This window comes from Oncorhynchus nerka, linkage group LG10 (assembly GCF_034236695.1).
Source record: "Oncorhynchus nerka isolate Pitt River linkage group LG10, Oner_Uvic_2.0, whole genome shotgun sequence".
In the NCBI taxonomy this organism is placed as follows: domain Eukaryota; kingdom Metazoa; phylum Chordata; class Actinopteri; order Salmoniformes; family Salmonidae; genus Oncorhynchus; species Oncorhynchus nerka.
The window spans coordinates 66,277,148-66,289,210 of record NC_088405.1 but is presented as its reverse complement, the minus strand read 5'-3'; the positions used below and the strand labels follow the sequence as shown (position 1 = coordinate 66,289,210).

General features: G+C 40.2%; 1 protein-coding gene across 2 annotated transcripts in view; it reads right to left on the bottom strand.

Moving 5' to 3' along the window:
• Positions 1-12,063, bottom strand: part of LOC115135877 (glycerophosphodiester phosphodiesterase domain-containing protein 5-like) — a 44,671-nt gene that overhangs the window by 13,132 nt on the left and 19,476 nt on the right. For both annotated transcript variants that reach the window (XM_029671034.2, XM_065023695.1), the window contains exon 2: positions 3,870-4,047. In XM_029671034.2, the coding sequence (XP_029526894.1) occupies positions 3,870-3,989 (120 nt within the window). In that variant the 5' untranslated portion in view covers positions 3,990-4,047. The remainder of the gene's footprint in view (positions 1-3,869; positions 4,048-12,063) is intronic.

The following is a 12,063-nucleotide window of genomic DNA, read 5'->3' as shown; positions in this document are numbered from 1 at the left end:
TGTTTCTCAACTCTGGTCCGTAGGTACCCCCAGTCATATTGGGCAAACAGGTAGCATCCCTATGCAGAGTCGAAATGAATCATTTTGCAGGCATCTTTTCACCTTTCCAGGGGTAGTCTTTTTTTTGCCAATATGTGAGATACATCAACCAGCCCAGTGCACAGCCAGTCACAGTGGAAGTCATTTTACAGTATAGTAGGGCCATTTCAGAAAACAACCATAACCAACCACACTATCGATGATACAGGAAGTCAGTCTTTAGCACAGTGTCATTGTCACCAAGCTGATGACGTCTAATCCTGACGTCCTTCTCATCCAATCACTTCCTCCTCCAGACTGTGCCTTGGCTTCATTCTCCTTCCCTCCCTAACGTCTTCACAGCCTGCTAATTATGACCCGATAGACAGTGCTGCCCTACCACACTGTTTCATCTATTGAGAAGAACATAGCTACTTCATTGTGATGAGTCAAAGTCAGAGAAACCGTATGACTGCCTACCATTTCTGGCAAACGTGTACATCTCACTTCTGTATGATACAGTACTATGCACACTTATTATCCTATGGATTTTGCCATATCAGGTGCATGGTACTACATGAAAATACGCACATAAAAATAGGACAATTATAATTTGTGTCTCAATGACAACTGATGGAGCTATGAATCCAACTCCAGCTGGAAATGTAACTTGTTCAGCATGGGCTGCTTTATGGTTTGCTAATCTTGAGGGAAAGTGTTTCTAGGTCATTAATTACAAAGTTCTCTATGGGTTTGAAGAGCAGGACAGAGGTAACCTGTTTCTGAGAAATAACAAAGTAATACCACTAAGTACCAGAAGAGAAAGCGATGATATACAAACACAGGAGGGTCAACTCAGGCCTGGGAATCACAGTAGCACTCTCTCAATGGTAAAGAATTAACTCTAATAATAAGAGTCGGAGAGATAGGTATTGTAAGAGTTGCATTTAGTATGTGTAGGGATTAACATGTGATTCTCATTGATGTGTATTTGGATGATATGAATGTCTGTGTGCATGAGTGTGCATCGTGTGTGCGTGTGAGTGCTTTGTAAAAGGAGAGAGAGAAAGCAGGTGTGCAGCTGTGTGTTTGTATTTTTCCTCTTGGTCAGCACCTCATTACTGCCTCGCTCACACATTCCCTACTAACTGGCCTAATTTATGGACAACATACTGGGTTTTTGTAGTCCAATGACAAGTTAAGAACAGCAGGAGCGGCTCTGATACTCCAGTCTGCATCACACACAGCTGGGAGTCTAGGTAGAAGCATTATATTAAAACACCGCCATTTACTTCTACAACAAGCTTATGGCTACCAAGGCCTGCTATAAACCTAATACTTTACATTGAGCAAAGTGTTACATACCACTATTTACAGAAAATGTAATTTGAGTTACATTTAATAATATTACATTTTTTAAAGTATGCTAATTGGATAAATTTAACAGTTTAACAAGGACGGACGGTAGCTATAATAAATCTTTCCTGAAAGGTTGAATGCAGGACAACTCAGACTTCTGCTTTTGGTAAATACTTACTTGCTTGCCTGCCTGTGTCACTTTTTTCGTGTATGTAGAGGTTTTAGAACATTTCTGGGCCTCCAGAACAGAATCGGACAAATGGAAAACGTTTAAATTATTCCTGAGGTGTGATAAGGTTTCAAGGCAGGATGGGCAGAACTATGTTCTGCTAGCCCTTTAAAATGAGTTGAGTTATATAGTACACACTGACCTCTATAGCAATGCACACTACTCACTCTACACTCTGCCCCTTTCTAGACAAGAAAATATAGTACATGGTAACGTTTTACAGAAAGCTGACACCAAGGCTAGTTTCATCATTTAGCTCAACACAGCTGCTGTGCTTTTCATTGCTTACACTAAAATCTCAAAGTAGCCGGACCATAACATCATAACATCAGACGGTAACCAGTTCATGAATAGGATAAAGTAATCCTTCTCACCCCCCCCCCTTAAAATATTTAGATGCACTATTGTAAAGTGGCTGTTCCACTGGATGTCATAAGGTGAACGCACCAATTTGTAAGTCGCTCTGGATAAGAGCGTCTGCTAAATGACTTAAATGTAAATGTATAACACTTTATTACTTGTTTTAAGCACCTATGAACTATAATGTCTTATTATAAAGCTTATAATATGTTATTTCTCTCCAGGAAGCATATATCTAAGGTAGGGGTCATTCAGGCAGGTTCTTGCCTGGCAGGCTGACTGATATTGTTGTGCTCCATCTCACACGTGTCAGGTTACTGTATCTAAGTCCCCAAAACAATTTCACTGTTCTTTCCCTGCAGGTGATATGTCTCCTGGCTTTGTTTTGCTTACAAACAAGCCTCACTATCAGTTTTGGAAATTCATCTGTCACTCGTGGTCTGAACAAGGCAGTTCTTCAAGTAACATACTTCTGTTGTGTAGTGACATTTTTACTACTGTTGCCAAAGCCCCTCACTGCTCCTAGCCCTACACTGCCCAAATACCTAGTTTCATGCCAGTGGCCTAAAATAAAAGCTAAGCAAAGTTTTGTAAAACTGTCCACTGAGACCAAGGCTAGTTTCATCATTTAGCTCAACACAGCTGCTGTGCTTTTCATTGCTTACACTAAAATCTCAAAGTAGCCGGATAACATCATAACATCAGACGGTAACCAGTTCATGAAAGATCGTTCTTGTCACGCCCTGGTCGAAGTATATTGTGTTTGTCTTTATTTATTTGGTCAGGCCGGGGTGTGACATGGGTTTATTGTGGTGTGTTTTGTCTTGGGGTTTTGTTAGGTATTGGGTGTGTGGCTTAGTGGGGGTATCTAGCAAAGTCTATGGCTGTCTGGAGTGGTTCTCAATCAGAGGCAGGTGTTTATCGTTGTCTCTGATTGGGAACCATATTTAGGCAGCCATATTCTGAGTGTTTTGTGGGTGATTGTTCCTGTCTCTGTGTTTGTTGTCACAAGATAGGCTGTATAGGTTTTCACGTTCTGTTTGTTGTGTTGTAGATTTAAGTTATTTCATGTATCGTTCATTTTACATTAAAGAACATGAGTAACCACCACGCTGCATTTTGGTCCGCTTCTCCTTCTACAGATGAACGCCGTTACAGTTCTGGTTTAAACAGCGATTCCACTTTGGTACTTGGAGCTAAATCAGGTGCTGCAGTAGTGCTAATGACAGCCTAATAAACAGGCTAGCCGACTTTTGTTCTACATCCTGTACAGGGTCACACACACACACAAACACAAACTGTGCTTGTGAAGGTGTATCAATCCCTATATCGGTAACTCATCATTATCATTGATGATTTGCGGTCTCATGTTGCTCAGTAAATGTCCGATGAGGAGATCCAAAGCGTTTTCCTATTGAGCTCAAGCCTAGTTATTAACGCAAGCTATATTAACGCAGGCTTTCCAGCCATACATCATTAGCACAGATCCCCTGTTTTGGCCTCAGTCCATGTGGGTAAATAGATATTATGTCTTACAGTCATTCAGTACGGGTTATAGATGTTTTACTCCTTAAAGGGGCGTCAGTTTGTCTCAGTTTGATTAGGTGAGTGAAAGGGCATCAGTTCCTTTGGAATTTGATACTGAGGCCTAGCTTTCCCCAGTCTGTGCCACACGGCGATGAGAGGAGACAAGACGACAGGTCTCTCTGTACATCACTCCCTTTAATAATAAGTCCTTTGACTGATTGAGAACAAGAGTGTGTTGCCAGCATGTGCAATTAAAGGTCAGGACAATCCAACTCTCAGATATTCCATTGATTGGTATGAGAAGAGGACATACCAATACACCCATAATTTGTCCACAACAGAACATCTTGTGACATTTGCAAAAGTTCTCTCTCACCTTGGAGCTGTTGTCATGGGAACGCTGGTAGCGTTTCCAGCGGCAGCCATAGATCCCAGTGAGGAAGGACAAACACAGCTGCTTCTCATAGACCTGCTGCAAGGGTTGGTGCTTCACCATGCTCCTTCAGCCTCGGCTCGCCACCGGTCCGCTAGCATCCCACACTGAACAGGGAGCACTGCAGGGAAAAAAGACAGGAGTCAGAAACATATTGAAGATCATTCAAGACTGAACAAATAGTTTTGAGAGGAGAAAGTAGAAGGAAAATGTGAAAATATTATAACTTGAAGATAGGCCAAAAGGAATTTGTTGTCAGAGTGTTTATGTAGAAGACCATTTATTACATTTTCCAGTTACTCAACATGGTGCCTGTCTTTTCATTAACTGAACTCCATGGTGATCGTTGTGAGGAACAACAGGAACCCTATAAAACCTGCATGAATACTGTGACTTAGTCATGTAAGGGGTAGTCGGGTTGTGGATCAGTGGATTGGTTGCGCTCTGCTAGGGTTGGGCGGTATCCTGATTTTCCGTTCCTGTACCATACTGGGTATATACACACACACACACACACACACACACACACACACATACACACACACACATACATACACACATACATACATACATACATACATACATACACACAGCATTCGGAAAGTACATGTTTTCCACATTTTGTTTTCCACATTACAGCCTTCTAAAATGGATTAAATATTTTTTTCCCTCATCAATCTAGACACAATTCCCCATAATGATGAAGCAAAAACTGTTTAAAATATTTTTGCAAATGTATTAAAAATAAAAAAGGGAAATATCACATTTACATAAGTATTCAGACCCTCTACTCAGTACTTTGTTGAAGCACCTTTGGCAGCGTTTACAGCCTCGAGTATTCTTGGATATGACGCTACAAGCTTGGAACACCTGTATTTGGGGAGTTCTTCCCATTCTTCTCTGCAGATCCTCAAGCTTTTTCAGGTTGGATGGGGAGTGTCGCTGTTGAAGTCCAGGCTCTGGCTGGGCCACTCAAGGACATTCAGAAACTTGTCCCAAAGCCACTCCTGCGTTGTCTTGGCTGTTTGTTAAGGGTCATTGTCCTGTAGTCTCCCAGTCCCTGCCTCTGAAAACCATCCCCACAGCATGATGCTGCCACCCCCATGCTTCACTCTAGGGATGGTGCCAGGTTTCCTCCAGGTGTGACGGTTGGCATTCAGGCCAAAGAGTTGAATCACTGTGTTCTTGGGGACCTTTAATGCTGCAGAAATGCTTTGGTACCCTTCCCCAGATCTGTGCCTCGACACAATCCTGTCTCGGAGCTCTATGGACAATTCCGTCGATCGCATGACTTGGTTTTTGCTCCTTATTTAGACAGGTGTGTGCCTGTCAAAATTATGTCCAAATAAATTGGATTTACCACAGGTGGACTCCAAGTTGTAGAGACATCAAGGATAATCAACGCAAACAGGATGCACCTGCGCTCAATTTCGAGTCTGATAGCAAAGGGTCTGCCTGCTTATTTAGGTATTAGGTAGGCAAATATTTCTATTTGCAAAAATGTCTGAAAACATATTTTTGCTTTGTCATTATGGAGTATTGTGTGTAGATTAATTAGGAACATTAGGAAAACTTTTTATTCAATCAATTTTAGAATAAGACTGTAACGTAACAAAACGTGGAAAAAGTGAAGGGGTCTGAATACTTTCCGAATGCACTGTATATATATTTATCACTCTAATTTTGGGGGTTGGGGTCCCAACAAATGCTAACAAATTACTAGAAAATTCCCATAGCGGACACTAGCTAAATGGTAAGAAGCGCAAGCAAACATAAACAAATTGCAAGGACAGACAACCCAGCTCATAAAGTTATACAAATATCTTGAAAGGCTACTCACAGTTTGCTGCATGCACAAAACAAATATTAGACAGCAGGGATGTTGATCCAGGAGGGGATTGATTGTATGTTATAACCAAGAAGCTTAATATTGCCATCTAGCCACTTAGCTAGCAAGTTAGAAAACCAAATACGTAGCTGGACCTGCAGATCATTTATTTGGCACATCTAGTTATAAGGAGTGGCATACCACATACAGCTTAGAGCTTTAGTAGGCCCCTTTAGTGGGGCGGTATTGAAAATCATACCGTCTGTTTCAAATACACTGGTATAGGGTATATACGGTATATATACCGGCAACCAAGCACACATCAGCACATTTCACAACAGCCTGTTAAAATAACAGTATACCTGAGAAAGAGGCCCAGCACGTCCAGCTCCCAATCACTTCATCCTTCCCAAAATATTGGTTGTCTTGGTTGTGTCTAAAAATGTCTTCTTGGAAAGCTGTCGCGGTCATCCCCCTCTTCAAAAGGGGGAGACACTCTCGACCCAAACTGCTACAGACCTATATCTATCCTACCCTGCCTTTCTAAGGTCTTTGAAAGCCAAGATGACAAAAAAACAGATCAGCGACCATGCCACCGTACCTTCTCCGCTATGCAATCTGGTTTCCGAGCTGGTCATGGGTGCACCTCAGCCATGCTCAAGGTCCGAAACAATATCATAACCGCCATCGATAAGAGACAATACTGTGCAGCTGTATTCATCAACCTGGCCAAGGCTTTCGACTCTGTCAATCGCCGCATTCTTATCGGCAGACAACAGCATTGGTTTCTCAAATGACTGCCTCGTCTGGTTCACCAACTACTTCTTATACAGAGCTTAGTGTGTCAAATCGGAGGGTCTGTTGTCTGGACCTCTGGCAGTCTCTATGGGGGTGCCACATGGTTCAATTCTCGGGCCGACTTTGTATATATCAATGATGTCGCTCTTGCCGCTGCTGATTCTCTTATCCACCTCTACGCAGACAACACCATTCTGTATACTTCTGGCCCTTTTTGGACACTGTGTTAACTAACCTCCAGACGAGCTTCAATGCCATACAACTCTCCTTACGTGGCCTCCAACTGCTCTTAAATGCAAGTAAAACTAAATGCATTCTATTCAACCAATCGCTGCCCGCACCTGCCTGTCCATCCACCATCACTACTCTGGACGGTTCTGACTATGTGGACAACTACCTAGGTGTCTGGTTAGACTGTAAATTCTCATTCCAGACTCACATTAAACATCTCCAATCCAAAATGAAATCTAGAATCGGCTTTCTATTTCGCAACAAAGCATCCTTCACTCATGCTGTCACACATACCCTCGTAAAACTGACCATACTACCGATCCTTGACTTCGGCGATGCCATTTACAAAATAGCCTCCAACACCCTACTCAACAAATTGGATGCAGTCTATCACAGTGCCATCCGTTCTGTCACCAAAGCCCCATATACTACCCACCACTGCGACCTGTACACTCGTTGGCTGGCCCTCGCTCCATACTCATCGCCAAACCCACTGGCTCCAGGTCTACAAGTCTCTGCTAGGTAAAGCCCCAACTTATCTCAGCTCACTGGTCACCATAGCAGCACGCGCTCCAGCAGGTATATCTTACTGGTCACCACCAAAGCCAATTCTTCCTTAAACCGCCTCTCCTTCCAGTTCTCTGCTGCCAATGACTGGAACAAACTGCAAAAATCACTAAAGCTGGAGACTCATCTCCCTCACTAGCTTTAAGCACCAGATGTCAGAGCAGCTCAAACATCACTGCACCTGTACATAGCCCATCTGTAAATAGCCCATCCAACTACCTCATCCCCATACTGTATTTATCCTTTGCACCCCAGTATCTGTACTTGCACATTCATCTTCTGCACGTTCTACCATTCCAGTGTTTAATTGCTATATTGTAATTACTTCGCCACTATTGACCTATTTATTGCCTGACCTCCCTTATCCTACCTCATTTGCACATGCTGTATATAGACTTTTCTACTGTATTATTGATTGCATGTTTGTGTTAATTCCATGTATACCTCTGTGTCGTATGTGTCGACTGCTTTGCTTTATCTTGGTCAGGTCGCAGTTGCAAATGAGAACTTGTTCTCAACTAGCCTACCTGGATAAATAAAATGAAAAAATGAAAAGAGAGTTCTTTCACACCCCTCTGGAGAAGATGGAAACATTTCCTCAAATTTTAAACGCCTCTGTTCTGGAGTCAATGACTGTCCTTCGTTTGTTGTATTACTCTTTGGTTTAACATTTTCATCTTGACAGTCATTTAAACAGCAGTATACAAAAAAAAGTGGCTCAATGCAACTACTGTAGTAGGAACCTTTCTCATGGCTTCATATTACATACACACAACAAAAAAAAGGTCAATTGTCTGAGTCGATTTTGTGAACCAGTGACCTTTCGTTATCTTTCTAGCTGCAGTTGGACGCACAGCCAAATTAGCCTAGAAGCCACAGACCAGAAGTATTCAACTGTAACCAGAGCACACCTCCAGGAGTTAGTAGTTACAGTACACAAACACCACTCAAACATTTATGAGCAACAAACAAACAAGAAACTGGAGAGGTCCCCTGACATAGCAGAGATGGCAGGTAAAACATACTCACATGATGAATATAAAGCTGGGTAAAGCAGCCCAGTCCCATAGTAAATGAGTGAACAATTTCAAGTTTCAGCCTTCCCATCAATTATTATTAACTCGGCACCAAATTAGCTGAGGCTGTCACAAGAGGCTACGCCAAACCCCATGTGATACACTTTCCAACACTCAATAAAAGTATTGATTACTTCTAAAACAGAACATGATTGCACTTTTGATCTGTTTTAAGCAGTTATTTGGTGACATCTGAATATAGTTTTATCTAAAACCTTAATGTTTCAATATTTTTTTTAAATGAAATTCACTGAGTAGGATGGTCCTTCCCTTTCTCCTCTGTGGAGCTTGGTATGGTCGGTGTCCATACTTTTCCGGTTATCGCCCCAACTCTAAACATCCTCTTAGTTTCTCGACCTCAAGCTGAAAATAAATCCTACATGAGAACTAACGTTATCAATCATTGCCAACAGCTACATTTCCACTATCTCCTCTACTCTGTTGATTTACCATGCCAGCCTAAATGAGATAAGCACGGAAATATTGATTGGTCTTTTTAATCACACCAGCGGACCGGGTGAGCGTCAGTGAATGGCTGTCACATGAGGACATAGAACAGTGACAAGAGCCCATTTCCTGGGAAATCTTCCCAGACAAAGAGAGCAGTACATTTTCCCCTGATCCTTATCTCCTAACAGACAGTTTCGCAGAACGGAGAGAGCGTGAGATTGAAGATGTGAGAGCCTGGAAGGTGCACACGCTTAGAAAAGGTGCTACCTAGAACCCAAAGGACTTCTTCAGCTGTCCCCATAGGTCCTGTGTTGCTCAAATGGAAGAGCATGGCACTTGCAATGCCAGGGTTGTGGATTTGATTCCCATGGAGGACCAGCACAAACTAATACTGTAAGATAATCTGAAAAAGATAGTCTGCTAAATGACTAGAAAGTAAAATGAGAAACCTTTTTGGTTCCAGGTAGAACCTTTTTGGGTTACATGTAGAAACCTTTCCACAGAGGGTTCTACATGGAACCCAGAGGACAGCCAAAATACCCTTTTGTAACCTTTTTTCCGATGAGTGTAGCTGTATCTCCTCAGTTCAGTGAAGTTTGATTACAGATACTGTACCAGGTCCACTGTTTCCATTTCATTTATTTTCTGGCTGTTTTAGATGTATGTGACATGTATTCATTCCAAAGTAACCAGTTAAAAATATATATAAATATACAGTGGGGCAAAAAAGTATTTAGTCAGCCACCAATTGTGCAAGTTCTCCCACTTAAAAAGATGAGGCCTGTAATTTTCATCATAGGTACACTTCAACTATGACAGACAAAATGAGAAAAAAAAAATCCAGAAAATCACATTGTAGGATTTTTAATGAATTTATTTCCAAATTATGGTGGAAAATAAGTATTTGGTCAATAACAAAAAAGTTTCTCAATACTTTGTTATATACCCTTTGTTGGCAAAGACAGAGGTCAAACGTTTTCTGTAAGTCTTCACAAGGTTTTCACACACTGTTGCTGGTATTTTGGCTTATTCCTCCATGCAGATCTCCTCTAGAGCAGTGACATTTTGGGGCTGTTGCTGGGCAACACGGACTTTCAACTCCCGCCAAAGATTTCTAGGGGGTTGAAAATCAAAATCTCACGATACATGGCCCCATTCATTCTTTCCTTTATACGGATCAGTCGTCCTGGACCCTTTGCAGAAAAACAGCCCCAAAGCATGATGTTTCCACCCCCATGGTTGGTTGCTGATAATGGGCCTCTGTACGCCTATGTAGATATTCCATTAAAAAAAATTGTTTCCAGCTACAATAGTCATTTACAACATTAAGTGTCTACACTGTATTTCTGATCAATTTGATGTTATTTTAAAAATGGACAAAAAGTGAATTTTCTCCAAACAAGGACATTTCTAAGCGACCCCAAACTTTTAAACCAAAGTGTAGTTAGAAAAAAGCCACATTTAGAGAGCCTCCAAAGAGGCTCAAAATGTTGATCTAAATAAAAGGTATTAACAGAACACCTGGAGATTATTATTCTGAACTACAAAACACTATTCCTTTTTTTAGAATTAGAAAAGTTATTAAATAATTATTTCCAAAAATGCACTCAAACAATTTACTGGATTCAGTAAAGTGATATGGGATTTCTTTTGGTATCATGTTTTAATACACCAATAAAAAATTACACTTAGCGATAGAGTTTAGAGAATGAACAGAGTGCATCTTCTGGACATGAAATGTATTATACGTAAAAACATTTTTTTAAACCTTTACAAATGTATACATACAGGACAGAGAAAAGCCGAGTCCTGATATCATTTGGGACAACTTTAAGGCGTACATTAGAGGGATGATAATATCATACTCTGCACAAATTTCATCTGATTTCGTTATTTATTTTTCCTTCATTTTAAAATCTATCTTAGAAAAAGCACATTAAAAAATCTTTACAAGGTAAAAAGAAAAAAAAAATCGGAACTTAAACAGTACGATCCTATGATCTTTTACTTTTGAAGAAAGCCTACAACTACAGGTTAACTCAAATAAAGCATACTACTTAATGGCATTCACCTTGTAAATATCTCACAGCTCTCACAAAACAAATATGCTAAACCAGTTATAATTTCTTAAGTTAAAGCTACAAGTGGTAATTAGAAACAATGATGTGATTTATGACCATTTTAAAAGCTTCTATGAAAATGTATATAAATCAGAATTAAACAGTTGAATGGATCCTATAGCCTTCTTAGACTCAACAACTGAAGCACTTAACGGACAACAAAAAATTCACTAAAAACAGATCACCCAAGAAAAAATATTAGATACTGTTAAAACATTAGCACAGAGAAAAGCACCAGGAATGGATGGCTTTCCCATAGAATTTTATTCAACATTCTGGGCCAAAGTAGCCCCCTATTTACACAAATGACTACACACATGTCACGCAATTCAGTACTTCCTAGTTCCACGTATCAAACAATTATTTCAGTTAAATTAAAATCAGGAATGTCTGGAGAGGCCCTGCTGATTATAGACCCATAAGTTGAATACATTCGGACAAAATAATAACAAAGCTTATAAGCAATAGAAATGGCAAAAGTTTGACTAGACTTGATACATAATCAAACAGGGTTTATTAAAAATAGACACTTACAAATACAAGAGCATGTTTCAGTTTAATACAATACACAACAAAAATAAGATATAGATTTATCAATAATAGCTGTTGATGACGAAAAGGGTTTTGACCGTCTTGAATGGTCTTTCCTATTCAAAACTTTGAACTTTCCAGCTGAAATAATAAAAGTAATAAAAAATATTGTATAAAGCAAAAATATACACAAATAATACTTTATCTGATTGAATTGCTTTAGAAAGGGGCAGAAGACAGGGATGTCCTCGCTCCCCCCACCTGTTTGTACTAGCAATTGAACCGCTTGCAGAAAGAATTAGACAAGACCCAAACGTAACACGTATCAGTATTGGTAAACATGAATATAAACTAAACGTATTTGCAGATGAACTCCTAATATACCTGACCAATATTGAAAACTCAATGACTCCTTAGCTAAAAATATTTTCAGAATTAAAAAGAAAAATCTCAGGATATAAAAGTAATGTGGAAAAAAAGAAAGTAATAACTCACTATCTACAGCAATCCTTTAAGTTGACCACAAAAAAATATTA